General features: G+C 43.6%; 1 protein-coding gene across 2 annotated transcripts in view; it reads right to left on the bottom strand.

The window, feature by feature from the left end:
- The window catches only part of LOC108933336 (cyclin-dependent kinase 14), a 77,662-nt gene that overhangs the window by 36,700 nt on the left and 19,693 nt on the right, over positions 1 to 21,269 (bottom strand). For both annotated transcript variants that reach the window (XM_018750305.2, XM_018750306.2), the window contains 9 exons: positions 21,034 to 21,128; positions 19,717 to 19,796; positions 17,566 to 17,660; positions 17,002 to 17,064; positions 15,328 to 15,451; positions 11,533 to 11,653; positions 9,549 to 9,642; positions 3,429 to 3,492; positions 1,315 to 1,363 (listed from right to left, as the gene is read on the bottom strand). In XM_018750305.2, the coding sequence (XP_018605821.1) occupies positions 1,315 to 1,363; positions 3,429 to 3,492; positions 9,549 to 9,642; positions 11,533 to 11,653; positions 15,328 to 15,451; positions 17,002 to 17,064; positions 17,566 to 17,660; positions 19,717 to 19,796; positions 21,034 to 21,128 (785 nt within the window). The remainder of the gene's footprint in view (positions 1 to 1,314; positions 1,364 to 3,428; positions 3,493 to 9,548; positions 9,643 to 11,532; positions 11,654 to 15,327; positions 15,452 to 17,001; positions 17,065 to 17,565; positions 17,661 to 19,716; positions 19,797 to 21,033; positions 21,129 to 21,269) is intronic.

Raw genomic sequence — 21,269 nt, 5'->3', positions numbered from 1 at the left:
ATCTGCTTTACTTCTTTACTTCTTCACTTTAAATACCAGTAGAGCCCTCCTTCATTTCTGGGCACTACTGGTATGTAAAATGAAGGACTGTTATGTCTAGTCTTCAGTAAGCTAAGGAAGAGGTCTCCTCCAGGCTGGTGAAGGATCATCTAAACAGACAGCCGTACCACACAAGTCTTGACTTATCTTGACCATGAAGGCACGGTTTGGGGAAAAAGAAAAAAGTCACTGGAGTGTTTTATGCTAAGTACGGCTTTTTGAAAATGCAGTCACCAGCGTAAAAGCTGGAGACCACCCTTACACACCCCCCGCCTCCAGGGGGCCATTGGACACAGCGCTCTCCGGCACACACCGCTCGGCCCGAGAGTGTTTACGGCATTGAAGTGGCGTTGGTAACATAGCGGCCGTGGGAGCGGGGACCCTGTTGCTATGTGTCGTGTGGCAAGTCAAAGTTAATGAGGACAGTGACAAGAGTGCGCTTCACAATTCCAAGGGCACGTGCATCCTCTAAACACCGCTCAGCTCTTAGACACACTTACACCTTCAGACCTGACACGCTAAAATTAGGTGATCATTTAAACAGTCCAATATGAACCTGGAGTGCAGCTTTTCTTTGCCCGTAATGATGAATCCCGACATTCGTACAAAACGCGTGGGTAAAAGCACGTAGCCCATTACTGCACATATTGTGAGGAATTTTGGAGGAATCTGACAGTGCTGCAAACTCTGGACTCCATATGCTGAAGAATACGGGGCATTTCGTAGCCAGAGGCAGAATGTGCAGAACAAGCCAAATAAGTAAGGTGGGCAGCAGAATATGAAAGTAGTTGTGTTTTGTGCATTTTTTTCATGTGTCCTTTCTGTCATGCCATGGGGTTTGCCACTTCTCCCTCATCGGGCACAGCAGAGTGGCAAATAAGATCTTATTTTAAAGGAAACGTTAAGTCATGCATTGGATTGGTTTGTGTACACTTTGCATCTTTAAGTGATCACACACCTTGCAAGAGTTTTTACCTGGTATCTCACTGCAATCAAACCCAACATTCCAGTCACAACGGAACGTAAAATAAACAAATAAATAATGAAACTTCATTAACCCCAGAGGGAAATTCAATTTGGCTGCAGCAGCACACAATATGCAACAGAAATACACGCATAAATACAGATGTAGAGTGAACAAACAAATGAGACAAATAATTGAATTAATAAGCAAACATACGTGAAAACAACAGACGGAGTAAAGTGAGGTGATGCGAGGCGTGGTGAGAGAGTAATAAATAAATCCGTAGTGAAAAGAACTCCAGAAATACTTACTTATTCCATGCTTGCCTTAGTTTCTTAGGGCTGTACACAGTAAAGCGATCTGAAAAAGAGAAAACACGCTGCCGTGTGATTGATTTGGCACGTTCAGTGTTTAACAACACCAGGGCGAAGGATATCAGTGTGTTTTTGGCTGCAGGGCTGGGCTTTCAGTCTTGGTTTTACTGTGCTTCTTTCATTGTGATGCTGCCTTCTCACGTTTCTCATTTGTGGCGCAAGTCACCGTACGCGTTACAATAAAGCCCACAGCAGAAGACGTCAACAGAAGAAGATTCCCCTTCTCAACAAAACGGGCAACGAACTGAGCCTTTTGTGCCGCAGCCATTGTTTAAAAATGGCGAATCTTTAGAAACCGTGCGGCCCTTAAATGAGTTCGCGTAATGTAAAACAAAGCTTGGTGGGAATATGCAAATGAAGCTTTGGGGATACACGCCTGTTCAGTCATCTAAATACAGGAAACCGCATAATGGAGCTCGCTTTCACCTTGACCCCCCAGGAGCTCAAAGACCTATGTGAGTTCAGTCACTGCGGGTGTGTTCTGAGCACATGCTCAAGAAGTCCGTTTCAGTGCTCTGTTGTCCAGTCTTTCTCCAAGGAAACGGATGATTTCAGGACAACGCTCTTTACCTTTATCCATTCAGCTGATGCATTTCTTCAAAAGTATTTACACTAATTTATTTAGCCATTTATCCATGTGGGTAATTCTTTACTGGACCAATTTAGGGTGAATGCCTTGCTCAAAGGCACTACAGCAGCAGGTCAGACTCGAACAGAGTCCTTCGAACCTGCGACCTTCGAGTCTGAAGGCGGCAGCACTAACTACTATGGTACCATCTGCCCCTCCACAGGTGGACACCGGAGGCCAGAGCATCCTCGCTCTTCCCCTGACGACATTCATTATGCAGGAGTAGATGATGGGTAAGGGAAAAACAGGCCTCCAGGAAGAGGCAGGTGCTCCCCAGCCTAACGCGAACCTACCGGTGGGCTTATTAGTGAGCCGACGTGCAGCGAGAGACGGGATGCGGCAGGAGTCGGGCAGCCGAGAGGTGGCTGACATGGGGGCTAGTTTTCCTTTCATCAGCCCGAGTGTCGGCTCCCAAGCCGTCCCCCTCTCTCTGGCCGGGGGCCACTCTGCCGCTGCCGCCGGGCTGCACTAACAAGCGCTGGGAATGCTCACTTAGCTCTAATTTTTGTTTGCCTCCCTACTGCGGAGCTATTGATTAGGAGCGATGTCGTACAGTCCGTGAGACAGTGGCCTCCTGCGAGACCCAGCTGCGTGAAGTATTCTGTCCCATTGAGGGTAATGACCCCAGGCTGTCAGGCTCCACAGAGCAGAGGCCAGATAGGGAGTACAGAATGGTGAAATTAAGGCAGACACGCCATACTTTAAGAATAATATTAATTTTCATTGTAGCGCTAATGGTTAACTTCAAACATCGTTGTGTCATTACTTTTGTGCTCACAATAAATAAAGCGCAAGCACAAATACAGGTACCGCTGTGAGCGCTGGCCTTGTAACACTTCATTTCAGTCTTTTCTGGAGACTTCAGCACCGGTTATAACAGTTTCTGGTGAGCATTTTTTGGTGAGCATCTATTTAACGTTCCATTAGCTTCCAACATCCGCTGCAACGCTCCTATTGTCACAGCGAGACCAGCTCTCTAAAAATGTAGTAATGCACAAAACCACACGACTCCCGTAAGTTCCCATATCATTTTTTTCCCAAAAATGTCAAATACATTTACAGCATTAAAAAAAAAAAAAAAGAATAAAATAAACACAACCATCTGAAAGGTTTTACAAATTGCTGTGTAACTGTGCATGTAATGTTCATAATTTGGTCAGGTGTGCTCATTTGTCTAACATTACGAGAACAGTGAGAAACTTAACGAAGCAACAGCGCCCTCTGCTGTTGCATGACACCAACTACAACATCGGAACATTTTTTCTGTAACAAAAATATTATGAGATCAGCACAACTTGGGACAAAAGGTGGCTCCAAATGTATTACTCGATTACATTATATCATTAAGCCTCATTCTCTCTTTTTTTTTTCCTAGAAGGAAGTCACAACCAGGATTGTGTGCCGAACGTGAACATCTGCTCACCTGGTTTGAAGTGTGGCAAGGAATGGACCCCAGGCCAACTCTCTTCAGATGGGGTACCCAGAACCTGTCGGGATGAATGAATGAATGAATAAATAAATCAATAAACCTTTACCTGGGGGGGGGGCGCAGCAGGTTTGTGTGTGTGTGTGTGTGTGTTCTGGAATGAAAATAAAGCCCTAAACCAGGGGCATCCTAAATCACAACACAGTAACTGGGTGATATTCATGGAAGTCAGTACTTTTTATGCTTAATTGACTGTCTCAATAAATATTCCGAATGCAGGAAGAACTGCCAAGGAATACAGTTTCCAGTTAACTGAAGTTTTCTGGCAATGTTAAGGAAATCTCGCTTGAAACCTGTAAGAGATGCGGTGTTTTTTCTCCATGAGTTACTGTGTTAGTACTGCGTTCTCCTGAAGTTCAGGCCCAGAAGGTGGGGTCCACGTTCAGCCAAGCCCGATCTTGCGTGGTGGAGGGAGATGAGTTCCAGATTGCAGGCTTCACAGCGCTGCCAAGCACACTGACGGGGGTCTGACGGGCCAAGACTCGCCAGGGGGCACCCAGGCAGCAGCTCAGCGGCTTATTTGTGGCTTTGTCAGAAAACCAGCACCGCTTGCAGACCGCTCTGCTTCGCGGAGGGGGGCCGTGGCAGGATGGCGCAAGCGGGACGGGGGTGGGGGGCTGGAGTGAAGTGACAGGACCCCCAGGGCTGAACAATGGCAGGAGGAGCGGGGCAGATGTAGCCAGGGCAACGTTTCTGGTGAGCACCATCCAGAGCAGCACAGGCTCAGCACACAAAACTCCAGCAAACCTTTTCAGGGACAGATCTCACACACACACAGAGAGCGATGACTCTGAGGTATCGGTCGAGGACTGAAACCGAAAAAAAGACTGAGATATCTTTCATTTTTTCCTCTATACCCCTCATTTTTCTGAGTTTTTTCCCCTTTTTTATTTTCGAAGAAAAATGATTTGCGCCCCTAACGCCTAACCCTTGTCAAAAGCAGTACTAACAGATACGACACTGCAAAGGTAACATCGCGAAGCCCCTTTCAACAGTTCTAGGTAATCAACTTAAGGCTGATGATGAGTGTTTATCCCCCTGCTTGCCCTTTCGTTACAGGGACTGTATAATGCAGCGGCAGGGGAAAAAAAAAAAAAAAATTAGCCGTATAAACGCACCGCCAGCAGAGCCTTGGCAAGCGTGCGAGACTGTCAACAGCAAAAGGCGTTTGAAGCTGACAGCTAGAAGGAAGGCTGAGGTTTGGGCTTCGTTCAAAGAAAAGCTGCAATTATGGGAGTCAAAATCACCGAACTGCAGAGCCTGAGATGGGACGGACTCCCTCTGGAGCAGCGAGGACGGCCAAGAGCCACAGAGCTGCGGCCATCGTGTGTCTGCCGGCCCGATAGGACAGCGCATCGGGAGGACAGGCGGCCGAAAAACCTCAGACGTACTCACCATCAAATTAAGTGCAGAGCCTCACAACTATATACAATGTGCAAACTTCCAGATTATTCACGTGTAGCCGCACCTCCCAGACAAACACTTACTTATAATTAACTGCGGCGCATCAATTTCGAGCAAATCCAAATCACAGCCTCGCATTTATTCACCTTTAATGAAACTGCACAGCTTCACTTTTACTGCTGTTTTTCATCGTGCTTGCGCAACCCCGTATTTGATCCCATTCAAGGGTTTGCACAAAAATGGAAGATCAATCATCGCGTTGTCTGACTTCTTTCTTGCCTTCAAACTCAGTGAAAACGTGAATAATCTGAAGGCGAGCTTTGGCGTTCGAGGCGCTTCATTCGTGTCAGTGTTACGCTGCGGACGCGTGAACTACCCATGTCCACACGCACAATCAGTCTGTCCATACAGCCCGTCTTCTCTGCACGTATCTTTTGCGGAAGGAGCGTCCCCAAGTAGCCTGTCGTGAGATGAGCGGCGCAGGAGGTCTGCGTTTCCAGCAGAGGGTGGCACGACACAGGAAGTCCACACACATTCACACAGCACAACAGACGCCCTGCTTCCCCAAAAAAGAAGTCGAGGAATAATCAACACACAATAACAAATAACTTGAAGCTTCAGGACCCTCTTCTCTCGATTTTGAACACCCCCATGTTTCTTTTTACTGCTAATCCCTTAAATTTTACTGCATCACAAAGCTCACACAATGTCCACAACCACTTGTCCCAAGGAGGATCGCAGCAAACCGGAGCCTAACCCAGCAACACAGGGTGCAGGGGACACACCCAGGACAGGACATCAGTCCATCACAAGGCACCCCAAGCAGGACTTGAACCCCAACCTCACCCAAGAGCAGGTCCCAGCCAAACATGCTGTGCCACCACGCCCCTCCATCCCAAAGCAGTGAACCCAGATGATGGCTTAGCTGAGCAAGAGGCTCCTTCAAAGTTTACCGCTCCTTTTCTGACAAAATTCAATCCACTGAGTACCATAACATCATATACATGAGTAGGTGATGGCGTGGATTTCCACCATTAAGCGCATGATCATGGTCGTGTACGGTCAGGTCAAGGAGACACCCTGGCAGAAACATAAGAACAGAACCAGTTCTACAATGTGTCCTTCCTATCATGTACTTTTATTGGAAACAATTTCTCATAAAGGCAATAATGTGGTAAGCAAAATAAGACATAAATTACAGTTGTTTGAAAACAAGAAACTAAGGAGAACTTTTGTATTACAGGGAAGCCTGTGTGTGGTAATCGGCTGTATATTTAGCTGCAGTACAGCTAGTTCTGGAGGCACATTTGAAACCCCATATAAATTTTATAGTTCTCTGTGACTGGGCAGTTACATTAGATTTATATTTCACCACTGCATATTAAATTATTCATACCTTTTGGGGCCCAGAGAGTGGGAGAGAAGGGCCACATGGGATTGACACTGATACCGCAGACAGCAATACTGCACAAAAACCAGTCTCAATAAACAACAAAAATGGGGACGCTGCCCATTTAAGTAGAACAGAGAAACCTAAAGAGGAACAGCAATTTAAACTGTAAGGAAAAAAATTATGGGGGCAGTTTGTAGTGTAGTGGTTAGAACTGCTACCTTTAGACCAAAAGGTGGCAGGTTCCATTCCCAACTCCAGCTGTATTACCCTTGAGCAAGGTACTTACCCTGAGTTACTCCACTAAAAGTATCCTGCTGGATAAATAGATAAATAACTATAAGTAGCATAACACTTTAAGTCGCTTTGGAAAAAAGCATCAGCTAAATGGAAGGGAAAAAAAAAAACTAAATAATCACAGGAGCTCCAATTTCAGTCTCTCATTTTTCTCCAGTCTTCTGACCAGCTGCCTTCTACATCACCCAGACACTGCGGCTGACAGAGAGCAGCTGGTTATTTTCGGGTGACGATCAGCACAAGGGGCAGTAAATCAAATCCAATCCTCTATCCATGTTCCAGCTTGTGCTATCAGCTAATAAATAAATGCTTTACAGATATTAACTTTGCGGTGTAATATATTTTATGAAACTTTTAGTAAAGTTTTCTGCACAACTGTTTCTAAGATTTAATTAAATTTCACATCCAAGTAGTACAAGAAGAATTTATTAGCCCTGCATATTGCATACTCCATATAAGAAGATGCTTTTTCGGTGGAATCTGGAGGTGCAAGAATTTTTTTTTTTTTAAAAAAGGATAAAAGTAATCAAAATAAAATATCTTTAGAAGACGATAAATTGGAGGTGCCCGCAATAACTACAGTACAAACAGCTAGATCAGACTTATCTAAAGAGATCTAACACATAACGTGACGATTTGCTAGTTCTGAAACTCCACAAGGATCCCCGGAGCAGGTATTTTTTGATGATTTCCATTTACTGGTTTTATTTTCTAATAACAGTGCCTGTGAAATCATGCAGTTAAAAGTTCATTTCAAAAAGTATAACAATTACACAGGTCATCACCTGTTCTACATCGTAGCTACACAACCCTAAATATGAGAGGCATGAAACAAATACGGTTAATTATACCAGTTAGAACTGCAAGCTACACTGGATTCCCTGCGCATAATTTCTGAAAATACTCTATTTAGTGTGGTATTAAGGAGATAACTGCAGTAATATGGAAAGATGTAGAAAGCAGGCACGAAACAGAGCTGTGGTTAGAGCTGCTGCCTTCTACTTGAAGAAACCGGCTTTGAATCTCACCTCTGCTGTAGTACACTTCATCGCTCCTAACCCTGAATTTATATGGTAAAAACTACCCAGCCTATAAATGGCTGAATCTGTAAGTAGCTCAGCTCTGTAGAGTTTTGTTAAAAAAAAAAAAAAAAAAAGCCAGTTAAATGAATAAATGTAAATACACAGTGTTGGTAGGTAGCAAACCTCCTGTAAGGTCTCATGGGTAGAGCTGTGGAGAGCAGAGCCCCAAGGTGCAAAGTTCTCGATCCAAACGCTCCCTCACGCCCATTATGTTTGAAAGAGGGCAATACCGGCGCACATCCTCAGCAGCCGCCTAAAAGCGCCGAGCGAGGGCTGCTACCATCGGTCCTACAACTAGGTGCCCAAGGTGGTGGCAGCGTCTATCAGTTTGGGGATAGAACAGAGTAGCAGTCCCTGGATCAGCCCTGGTTTGGTCCCCTGTGAAAGAGTGTCTCAGGTCGAAAGATCCAAAATATTAACTGCACTCTTGCAGACCTACCGATATTCCACCAGCTCCCGACATCTAGTCCAGAAAACAGGTGTTAACAGTGTCTGTAAGTGTTTTGTACATATCGCAGTGTCTTGGCAGCGGGACAGCACTCAGCGGAGTCCCTCCTGTGTGTTTCCCTGACTGTCAGAGAAGAGCATAACCCTTCCAGCACATGCAGCCATTTCGATCTCAACGTCCCGGCTAATGGACCAGCACCACACAATGTTGCTTTGGGTCTCTGCCAAAATGTTGCCCTTTGCTGGGAGGGCATTAAGGGTGATGTTGCATCAAAGCAGTTTGACACATTAACAGCTTTTGCCCACATTTATCACGGCCTGTCACTGCAGCACCCATCAGGCCGCTCTGCATATTCAACGTAACATCCGATATTACAAAGAGTTTAAAAGACAGATGATTCTTGTTCTAAAAGGGACAGGCAGCATGTTAGTGTACTGTCACAGCAAGAGATATTTCATCTTAAATTTTCACCAAACCCCCATTCGGTAAATAATATGTTCCTTAAGAACAGATGGACACTGTGATGACAGCAGAATAGCAGCACAGCCAAACAACGATTTTTATTCCACCCACAAAGCCCGTTGCCCTTGATCAGACGACACCGGCCGCAGGCTTCGCGGTAGCCAATAAGGCCCCTCTGTCTAAGCTTCCTTTCCTCTCTCTAAAGCAAACAAGAGGATCGATGACACCTGCTTTACTCAGGCTACTCAAACAGCTGCTCTTAAAGGTGTCTAGGAATTCCTGAACAGCCCTGAAAAAAGGCTCAATTTACTCATTCGTCGAGCCTTTATTCCCAGTCATTTCTCATCAGTCAAGACACAGCTTGTACATGCATTGACCTCTGCTGTTTCCAGTTCTGATGATTACCTATACCCTCTGAGTACAACTGTGTATTTACACACACACACACACACACACACCATCTGAAACTGCTTGACCCCTACAGGGTTGCGGGGAGCCGGAGCCTAACCCGGCAACACAGGGCATAAGGTCGGAGGGGGAGGGGACACACCCAGGACGGGATGCCAGTCCGTCGCAAGGCACCCCAAGCAGGACTCGAACCCCAGACCCACCGGAGAGCAGGACCCGGTCAAACCCACTGCACCACTGCGCCCCCCTATGTGTATTCAGTGGTGTATAATCCAATGATGTTTTTCACCTGGTCCATACCCATGCATGCCACCCCACGCCAATGAGTTCTAACAGAGCATTAGAGCAGGGTAGCAGGCTCCCAGACAACTGCTTCTGTCAACGATCTGTGTGAAGCTTTGAGGCCGGCAACTCCAGTTTACATGGGGATGGAGATCTGAGAGCACTGCACACACGTCTGGCTGGCACGCAAATACAAATACCACCCAGGCCCACGTGAGAAGCGCTGAGACGTTGCATTCAACTGACAACCCCGCAGAGCAGGTGCAGGTGCTGTGCCAACGTACCAGAAATATCCGCTCGAGCTGGTCCTGAATATCCTTCATCCCAGGAAATGCAGCAACGCCCTGGATCATTTCGATGAAAATGCATCCCACACCCCTGCAGTAAGACATCGCAAGAAACAGAGTGGTTTATAAACTACAGACGGTGAGCACGGAATGGGCTCAGTCAGATTCCATTTTATTCATTCATGAAATACTTTTCTGCAAAGCCATGTACAGTGATTCTTAACTAGTATTGTGGTGACACTGTTATCCAAGGTGACTTATCGGTGCCAGATGTACTGCACTTATCTACCTGGACACTCTACAGAGCAGAAGAATGTAACACACAAACTTCGTCACAGATACGCACATTCTGTGCAGTTCAGACTACCCAGTTCTCCTGAAACACACACCTTTGGAGAGTGGGAGGAAACCAGAGCACCTGGAGGAAATGTGTACGTGTATGATACCTGTGAAGCGGGCGAAGGGAAGAAAATGCAAACTCCGCAGAGACCGAACCGAATTCAAAACACGACCGAACCCACAGCCCAAGTGCCACGAGGCACCAGCACTACTCAGTGCATCATAGCGCTGGCCAAGAAATCATCCGGTTATAATTCAGATCAACGTTACGGTAATGAAACCCACACAACTTAGATGTACTGAATACCTTAATGCCCTCAAAAGTAAAAAAGAAATGGTTATAAAGTCACATTCTGAATGTTAGTTATTGTTACATCTGAACATGTACATATACATATGGAGCACTCTATAAAATATGGACAGGGGATAAAGTCATACAGAGATCCTCATCTTTTAGTTGCTTTACTGTTAAGTCAAGAGTCAACAACAATTATATACTTGAAGAGCTCTTTTGGTCTTTGGTCCAAAAGCCCTTTTCAAGCGGCTGGTCAACAATGAAATGTGTTACAACGGCACATTTTATATTAGTACCGGCATGATTTTGATTTGATTCTAAGCGGCCACAGACACTATGGTCCAGGGTGTTTTTTTTTTTTTTACCCTGAACACAGTGATCTGCTGCTGATGTGCCTGATCCCATCCTACTGGTCAGAAGGGCCTGCCTGTGTCTGTCAGAAAGAAGCCGTGTTGTGAAGAATGCCCCATGACAATCCATTCCCCAATAAACAGCACACGCTTCCTTTCAGAGAATTCCGCTTCTGGCTACTGTCATATTGAAGATGAGTAGCACTGCAACACCTGGCTAATATAACCATTTCATGCCAGTGAAAATGACACATTTCTACATCATCAGGAGGAACGGGGGAGACAAATGGGTGCCTACAGGGCTGCTGGTGGATTTCCATCAAACCACGTTATGTCACCCAATGAAGCACACAAGGTAGAGGAGGTGTGCGTTTGTTCTCCCGTGGCCTTGGTGCCGTACTTCACAGGGAAGATATAATTAACTGAACATCGCTAAAATAGGACAAAAATGTTGTAAACTACAAAAAGTTCTTGCACGAGCATGGTTGCTGTCCATGGTTGCTGTCCATGGCTCAGCTCAGATTCCTTTATCGAAAGGCTCAGCCCATTTGAGGACACGGAGACCGAGACTCTTCCTTCCCAAACTATACTATCCTCGGTCTTCTCCTGTGTCCTATTCGCTAAAATTTCTGCAGCAGCAGTCTCTATAGCATTGCCAGAAGAACGTCACCATTATTAAAATTCTCTCTTATATTTAGCTACGCTGCATATTTACTTAATACTACGGTTTAAAAATAACCACTACAGTCAAAACACCTAATGACTGATCGCATAATCAGACAAAATATAATATACATGACATGCAAAGAAACCTTTATTGACAAACATTTCAGTAAAAACACATTTTGATACATATTTTTATCTTCCCCCCCACTTGTTTTCCGTCTTAAACATTCCTCCTTTTTTAAGCCCTTGCAGTAAAATAGTGTCCCAGTAGTCCACCTGAAGAACAACTAGCGCCTACATGGAAAAGACACATCACCTTCTGGGGACTCACCACATGTCCAGGCAGGTGGAGTAGTCCGTGGAGCCCAGCAGGACATCTGGGGGTCTGTACCACAGCGTGACCACCTCATTGGAGTATGTGTGACTAGGGACTGACTTCGCCCTGGCCAGCCCTGTCCATCACAAAAAGGGCGTAGAGAGCGCGTTAACACAGAATCTACATCCACTCTCCAAGCAGGTATTGTCAGTGGAGCTCGTCTTCAAAAGTAAAAAAATTATCAAAATGACAAAAGACTCTTTAGTAAATGTAACTGTTACATTATTTATTCATAGCTGACACCTTTGTGAAGCTTGAATGTCTAGCCACTTACTATGATTTAGCCCTTTAGAGAGCTGGGTAGCTTTCATTGTATCAATTAAGGACAAGTACCTTTCTCAAGGGTACAACAGCAGGAGTGGGGATTCAAAACAGGTACATTTAGTTGCAATATGATGGCTGTAACCACTATTTGGTAATAAGAGAAAAAAATAATAATATGAATATCAAAAAAAGCCAGCAATAAAGCCAAGGAAAAAATATTAAGGTTATTAAATCTCAAAGTATTATTCGGTTCATGTCATCCAATGTTTAACGTACATACTATTCCATACTAAAAATCACTCTAAAAGCCAGCATAGTGCCAAAGACCTCAAAAGACAAAGATCTGCTCATTTACAGTCAATATTATGGGCTTCCTAAATAAAGGCACTCTCCGAGAAGAGAGAATGTGTAAAAATCGACAGAACGAGAGCACCGTTTTCTCAGTGGGAGGTAGGTGTCTGAACCACATTGAAGCTGTCAAGCAGAATTATAGCACGAGGAGCAGCAGCTACAGTTCTGGAAAAGACTGTCACTGCCAGGGGGTCTGGACAAACGAAGGCAACAAAGGGAGGGAGGGCAGTAAGGAGGTAGCAGGGTGTGGATGGCAGTCAGTGTGCCTTCAGCATGGCGCCTCCACCAGGCCCAGTGTGACAATAACCTCCTCCGCTCATCCCGAGGCTGTTGTCATGGTTACGCCACGGGGGGAGCCTCGCTGTCTTTAAAGGAAAGGACAGCGCTCGGCCAGCTGACGTTATAGCTGTACATTTACATGGCACCTCTTTTCTAAAGGCCACTGGTTTTGGCACGGTGACTCCCACTGCGCGAAGGTGGGTGCTCCGAATAACATTTTGCTTTGGCTCAAAGCCGACCTCCCTTTTTTGCCAAAGTAGCTTTCCCTGGAACGAAGGTCAGGAGGACCTGGTGCTGTGAATTATACATCACATGGCCCTGGGCATCAAAGTGGTCCAGAACGTTTGAATGGGGAACCTCAAACACATGTGGTCAGTGTCAGTCACCCACCCCGTGACACAGCGTCACACCGTGCTGCCAAGCGTTTTCACTCTGAGGGTCTCACTTCATAATATCCAAGTGATTCAGCACGAGTTTATTATTATACGCTGTCATACCGAACGCAATTTAGACAGCTGGGAAACAAAAAAGGGAAGAGATAATGGCACGGACACAATTACGTTTCGGCTTTTCAGAGGAGGCTTCAAAAAAGATTCAACAGCAACAGCCCTGATGGACTTTCTCCTTCTTGCTGGAACACATAAAAAGTGGAGAGCTTTGATAACAGTCCTTTTTGTATCCCCAGTCGTCAAGCGTTCGACGCGGCTGAGAGTCTCAAGGGGCCCGCGCTGCTTTTTAACAGTTTTGGCAGGGACCGGCTACGTTCGAGATGATTTGCTGCTTCTGTGAGCGGACCGAACGGAGCTTTTAGGAGGATTAATACTGTGTTTTTTCATGCTTGATTTATTTACAATATTTTTACCCTCCCTTATCAGGATTTCAAGACGTGGTGCTTTTGTAATGAATTCTGTTATGAGAACGGCTTATGAGACAAGGGTGTTCAAAACAACAGATATTCATAAAGTAAACGTCACTGAGACTTGGTCATGAAGATCTCTAGGAGTGACCAAAATATAATTTTTTTTAACAGCGAACACTACTAAGCGCAAGAAACATGTTAAAGAGCAGTTTGAAAAGTGGGACATATGATTAGGTTCTTTAAAAATCTTGGATTTGGATGCAGTAATAATAATGAAAAAACACTTTGTAAAACTTTGCTGTTTTCGTTAAATTCAATCTCCCACAAAATTAACCAACTATTGACTAGGTGTGCAAATCCATCCAATTTCAATAACACATTCAGTCACCAATTCACACACTATGGGCAAGTTAGCATCGCCAGTCAACCTGAACTGCATATCTTTGGACTGTGTGAGGAAACCAGAGCACCCAGAAGAACACTTAACGTGCCAACAAAAACACAGAAACCTCAGGAAAAAACATGATAATGCAATAAAAAACAAATAAATAAACTAGATAACAAAATTAGACGAGTGATGCAACTTTTCCAGCTCCCAATTTCTACAGCCACACATTATAGCCCCAATTCTGCTTTTTATAAGAATCACCACTATGCCTGTATATATTAAAACATTTGTCCTGTCTTGCATAGAACATATTGTCATTGGGGGAGTGGATGAAAAAACAACTGATGCATGTTTTAGACAAAGCCAGCATTTCTTCCACTCCGTCATGCCTCTCCGGAGAGCGACTACACTGAACCAGTTAATCTCTGGTGCATTACTGAGTCAGCAGAACCCCTGGGTCCTCGGAGTTGGCGATTGAGGAAAAAAGTGTTCATCGTGAGGCTTGTTGTGTTCACTGTGTTTCCATGCAATATTACATCAGTTCTGAAGCAGAGCTCCTCGTCTCGGCCAACGAGCGTCAAACCTTGTACATTTAAATTTGAACTTGGAACGCATCTCTTAACTGGTGAAGGCCATCAAGGTCATAAACAACCTTGGCCTCAAGAGACTTTCAAGTGTTATTCACCTTAAAGCCTAGTATCAACAAAGAAGAAAAAAGGCATCACATGATGCCTGAAGCCCAGCAGATATGCCATAAAATGCAGAGACATCATGTTTTTAGATGCTCTTCACATCGACGTAGGAAGTTGGCCCCCTGCAGAAACACTTCCTACACACTACTGAGGTCTTCTCAATAGCCCAATTTCATGCACGAAAAGGAGCATTTCTCATCAGTGCCAGCTCTCCTGCACGTCTCCCTGTAACTTGTCTGTCAGTAAAGGAGGTACAAGACCTGGTACAGAATGCATGGGAGGAGCACACAACCTCCCCCTGAGACATTTCTTCTGTGTGGACAGTGCTGAATACACCCGTGTCTGAATAAAAAATTGCTGATTTTCTTGAGAACAGCATACAGTATTTGGAGAGTGTAAAAAGAAGGTATCTCTTTCACACACACATATATAGAGCAATGTACTCCAAACTATGCTCTATATTGAAGGCAGATTATAGATTTTGACATTAATTTAATACCTTCGTTTTGAAATGTAGCCACACAAGGATATGGAATTTTTCCAAAAGATTAAAGAGCTCAGTTGCACACTGTGGCATGTAGCCAACAAGGGCACGTCTCTCTTCCCTGCATCACAGCTTCTCGTAAGCAGGTAGCCTGATGGTTAGGGCTGCTGCTTTGCAATCTGACAGTTCCTGGTTCACATCCCTGCTCCTATTGAAGAACTCCTGATCAAGGTGCTTACTATAAATTAATACTGAAAGAAAACACTGCTGTACAAATGAGAAAGTCATTGTAGAATTGATTAGCTAACATGGTGAGTGGCCTCAGACAAAGGCATCAGCTAAAAAGAGGTAATGCATTTATGTTCTCAGCAAATGTGTGGTGGTGATAACTGACAGCACTCTTCCGCAGTGAGACAGGGGGCTGCGGATGTACCAAAGTCCGCCAGCTTCAGCTCGCCAGTGTCACCGATGAGCAGGTTCTGGGGCTTGAGGTCGCGGTGCAGGATGTAGCGCTGGTGGATGTAGGACAGCCCTCGCAGCAACTGGAACAGGAAGAGCTGCGGGGCGACAGCAGAACTGTGCTCAGTGTGGATGCGGCATGTTACCATTGCGGGGGTCCCTCCGGTCCCAGGGGGCCCCACAGTGTCCGTGTACCGCCTGTGAGAAACCACAACAGGACGAGGGAATAGGGAGCTGTAAAATAATAGGAGAACCGCAGGAGCCAGTAGACTAATCGTACAAACAGTTACTGTGTTATTAGAAGGGTAAGTCAAAAAGTGCAGTCCTTTCTGCTGTAACGAGATAGATTTGTTTCTTTAAAACCTTGCATTATGGAAAATCGTACGATAAGTACAAAAACGAGTGAAAGAGAGAGCGTTCCACTGATGTATGGATGAGTGACCCAGTGTAAGCAGTGTATCTAGCAGAGTAAGTCACCCTGGTGAATAAGGTGTGTGGGCTGATAACACTTCATGGAGTTCGTTGGAAGTTGCTTTGGAGAAAAGTGTCTGCTAAATAAATAAATGTAAATGTTAAAATAAGATGGATTACAGGAAAAACAGGGCTTGGGCCAACCACTCAAAACCTAAACAAATTCGTAACAAAAGCATTAACAGTTCTATAAACAATTCTAATAAAAATGTTAGCACAGTTTAAATACATGTCAAATTCATCAGAAATACTAAAGTAAATGTAGGACTTTATCTTGGAAATCCCTTGACTTCTGTATGCCAGTTGCGCGAATGACATCACACGTCCTTTCATTTAGTTCAAAACGCTTTATAACATCAAGCTTTTACTTCAAGTGTTACAGCTTTTCTTTTACGTTCCCTGTCTGAAATTTTTTCCCGAGCCCACTTCTTAGCCATCTTCTTGTCACTTGGATGTACTCATGTTTGGGGTGCGGAATAATACGAAAATGGAGAATTACACACTTCTAGTACAAAGCATGATCCAACTTTTCGCTACGCTGACATCGTTCAGCTATTTACCAACCGAGTGACTCGATTCGCGTTATGAAAATGTTACAAAAACCCGAGTAAGTAGCGGAGATGACTGTGTCAGCAATGATGTACATTTATTTGATTAGTACACAGAGAGACGGTTACGGATCATTTTTAATTTACCCCCAAGTTAAAAATCTTTTTCATTTAATGCAACTTAAAATTTCACTTTTATATAACATTATATAATATACCTATTATATTTTTTTATAAAACTATTTTCCAATGAAGCTACTAAGATTAACCAGCATACTCAAAATAACAAGAGTAGGGCTACTCCTGTGTATTAAAAGTTCCTCTTCTTACCCACCTCGCTACCAGCCGCAAGCACAGAGCGAAACAATGGGACGAGTTACTGCACCTCAGGGTTTGCGTGTAGACATTCTGAGTCTGGTGATGTATCTGGCGATGCTTTACTGCAGTGATCTATCATAAACCCCTGTATGGAGACCTCAGCTACTGGTGAACATGCTATCAGCCCTGTTATATCTCGCAACGTATCCAGAGTGCCTCCTTTCTTCAGATGGATTACACCAAGGAAATCTGCCTTGAGTTAAGGCTTTTTTGTAATTTTTTTTTGACTTTTTGGTGTTTCGCCTGCCTACCTTCACATTGTCTGGGTGCAAACCTCCAGGGTGTTTCTCCATGTACTGGCACAGGTCTGTGTGCTGGAGGACACAAAGAGGAGAGATGTTCATCACCATATACCACACTGGGATAGAATAATAATAATAACAAAAAAAAAAAACACATGAGCACTATATAAATCATACCAGAAATAATCTACATAGCTCTAATTTAACAAAATTAGTTGGTGTTCGTACCGAAGAAGTAAACGTTAAAAAAAAAAATCCAGAGACAGGTTTAACTGCTCCTTTGTGTCATGTTTCTGTCCTAAATGCATCTTAGAGAACAAAATTCATCAAATGCTAAGGATCCCCTAGACGCAATCTCAATACAGCAAAGAGCTTTCAAACTTCATCTTCATAATTCATCAAGCAAAGCAAAAATTAAGCAATTATGTATGCTTTATTAAAACAGGCTGATGAGATTTAACTGCAGTCCATAAATATTTTAAAAAAATTATCAAATTCAGTCTTACAGAACAAAAATAGCTGTTCTGTTCCACAGGGCTGTGGTTCCTAATCGTCAACGCTCCTCGTACTTACAACATACTCAAAGACCAGCGTCAGGGTTTCCTTGGTGTGGATGATGTCATGGAGCAACACTATGTTGGTATGTTTCAGGCCTTTCAAGAGGGATGCTTTGGAGATAAACAAGGAAGATGATCACTGTGTCTGCTAAACTCAGAAGAAACTTTCCTTTGGAGAGTCCAGCATCTCCCTTCAATTCATAAGGGCTCAGGCAGGATGGGAATCAAATTCAAACCCTCAGTAACCTCGTCCTTACCTCCTGGCACGTAATACTGCAGCGCTCAACGTAACACAACTAACTCTTCAAGGTCGGGCGTTGACATGGTGGGGTGACGTCATTATGGCAGCAGTTTTACTGGGTCTCGCTGAGCTCTGCCATTCTTTCTTTCAGTCGTGTACTCGCTCTCCTCAATTACACTTCTGATGTTATCCATCTTTTTTATGAACAGTAAAACCAATTAAGAAATGAAAGGCAACGCAATTCTCATTCTGCAACATAGCCATCCAACAGCAGACCAAAGCCGGGTTTAAGAGTTTCGCAAATTACACAGCCAAGAGAGAAAAATTAAGACAACTACAACTAAGGGATAACAGAGAGCCTCACCAGCTTTACTGGGCTGTTCCTTCGTGCATAACTGATTTAAAGGTATTTTCAATAACAGATTATATTACTCATTTGCAATGCATTTATTTCTGCTGTTGTTATTCTTCATTCCTCTTCTAACAACTTAAATGTATGCTCCTTTGAGTTGAATAGAATATTTCTTTCTGCAAATGTGAATGAATAATGTGTGTATAACATTCGTTTTGGCTGCGTATGACTTGTAGACAAAAATAAACAATCGTTTTTTATCCTTTACACTGTCTCCCACAGTGGTTAACACAGCAGGCACACATCTTTATCTCTGTGAGAAAGAAGGCATAAATGAGATCAGGTCTGCTTTGAGAACGTGGGGAGTTATTCATTATTTACCAGAACAACCCCCGGTTTTGCCAGCATAAAGCAGCAGATGAGAACAGCTGAGGGGAGGGAACAGTATCTGGAGCAGACAGGGGGCCACCTGGAAGCACTAGGGAGGGGGGCTGGACATGGGGGCAGGGAAACAACTGAGTCTGTGCTCTTTTTTGGTTGTCCCATGGCTCTCTTAAATATGTACAGTGTGTAGTGCTCTTCCCATGTCCCAGCCCCAGCCATGCTGATCTCAGGTGTTCACTGATTGCTTTCTCAGTCAACTCTGCAGGTTCTCTTTGGCTCAGAGCTCCCTATGTCCCTCAGAGCTGCTGAATCCCTCCCAGAATTCAAGAAGGGTATTAGAACAAATCTCATTCAGACTAACTTTCTCTTGATGTCCTGAAAGGTCCATAAATTGACATCACACCATCTGTCTAGATCACCTGTTCCATCAGACATAATTCTATATGCAGCTTTTTGTATAATGTGCACCAGCAAAAACAATAGTATCAGACAGTCTAACTGTGCTTTAATAATCGTCTGTCTGTATCTAAAGCTCTTCACCTGATGTGAAAAGAACTTATTTATTTACTCCGAGTTATACGTAACATACGAATACATGTTTCTGTAATTCAGTTCTGTGTTTTGCACACTGTGAAGCAGCAAGAGCTGAAACCCTGAGTTCAAAAAGCAGAGACCAGGCTCACATGCAAGTTCCGTTGTTGGCTATAGAATGTGTGCTGAGGTTCTCAAAAGCAGCAGAGGCCCCTGAGGCACACCAAAGACATTCTCCTCTCGATCTGCACTAGCTTGCGTGGTGTGAGAAGACCGGACTGCCATATGGAGCAAGTAATAAAAAATTCATTTGTTTCAGTAAAAGTTTCACTTCCAGTTTAATTGCTCTACCCATCACTCACTGTCCATGTCCCTGCAAAGATTTATGCATACTCATTTAAGAGAAGACCATCTAGTAGATGAACAAGGACATTGCAATTACTGAATGAGACAGTGCTCAGAGAATAAAACCTTCCCTGTGTTTACTAGAGATGCTATGGGGAAAAAACTGACATAATTTGCCGCCACATGAGGATTAAGAGATGAAAGTAATAACACTCCCTGAAATTAAGCAGCAATTTTTACACTATTTGCAAGTATCAGAAACACTAAATGTGATACATGAGCTGATGGAGGCAGAGCTGGTTATGTGGACACACCTTCCCTTATGGCTGTGAATGGAGTTCCCTCCTCCTCTTGAAGTCGAATCACCTTCAGTGCAACCAACTTGCCATTCACCCTAAAGTGAATAAATAACAGTTCATTTATGCCTCATCTGAAGACAATGAATGGTGACCTAAAGCACACACTACATACAATAAGAATAATTTAATGTATATTTTAAATCCATTCAACAGGGAAAACAAAAAGAAAACCAAATGATGTTCAGTCATTTTATTCCATGTTGTGTTGGTTTTATGTTCCAGCACTTTTAGACATGAAATTACACAATGACTACTGGGTCACTTGTGGTGGACAGTATAGAGCCCCTTATTTTAAAGCGCCAAAAAAAGACAGTTGGCAGTTTATTATGAGGAAGGTGGTTTTTTCCACACCAAAAGCTGAAGAAAGTTTTGATTCTAGGCTTTGACTTTGCTGCCACTGAAATTTTTTGCTGTGTCTAACAAAATGAGGACCTAAGAAATGTCAAAACAAGTAAAGATGGCTATCATGAGACATAGAAATTTCATATGTCAGAAGAAGAAAAGAATAGAAAGGCTTACAAGAGTATATAGCGCTCTGGAATAAAGTCTTATGAACATATAAAGACGTGCAGTACCCTAATGGAAAGAATAAAGTGTGGTGTGTGAAACATGGTGGAGGTAGTGTTAGATTCTACCACATGGTCTGTGAAACATGGTGGAGGTAGTGTTATACCACAGCGTATGTAAAACATGGTGGGGGTTGTTTAAGATTCTTCTATAGAGTCTATTAAACATTTTGGAGGTTGTGTGTCTTGGGCACGCACAGTAATATGTGGAGCATTCTCGAAGACCACTACTGTAACACGAGTTTTTTTTATCACCAAAAAAATCATACATTTATGACACACTGAGTGAGTCACCTGATCTGAACTCCCCTGAGAATGCGAAGAAAGACAAGTAGGAAGTAAAGCTGGCTGCCTTACAGGCATCCCCAAAGAAGACAGGTACTGTTTTATGATGTCTATGAAAAGAAGACTTTAGACTGACATCACATGTCAAAGATATGCTATCAAGCACAAAACTTGACTGCTTTATTGTACATAATGTGAAGGATTCAAATTGTGGTACCCAAAAATGAGGGGACTATGTCAATAACTTCCTTTAATTTCAATAATCTTCATCCAATATATGGGAAATAATTCCCATTTAACCCAAAGTCGCTGTGTAATTTAACATATAAAGTGATAGAACGCTGAAAAAAAGGCATTCCATATAGAAATATACACGCAAGCATTTTGAAACATATGTCGACAATTCTCAAGGAGAACATACTTGCTCTTTCCTTTATAAACTGTGGCATAGGAGCCCTCTCCCAACTTTTCGAGCTTTTCATAGGAGTCTGCCTTTCCAAATTTAGGGCTTGTTGGCTGCATTTGAAGGAGGACAGCAGAGGTAGAAAAAAAAAAAAAAAACAGGTTAAAGAAGCAGCAAAACCTACAGCATCAGACTTCCATGACTTCCATTTATTACTGACCTTCACCCAGACCTCTGACCTAGCGTTGTTATTG

The sequence above is a fragment of the Scleropages formosus genome, chromosome 23, assembly GCF_900964775.1.
Source record: "Scleropages formosus chromosome 23, fSclFor1.1, whole genome shotgun sequence".
Classification (NCBI taxonomy): domain Eukaryota; kingdom Metazoa; phylum Chordata; class Actinopteri; order Osteoglossiformes; family Osteoglossidae; genus Scleropages; species Scleropages formosus.
Note: the sequence above shows the minus strand (reverse complement) of the source record. Positions and strands in the feature narration are given on the sequence as shown.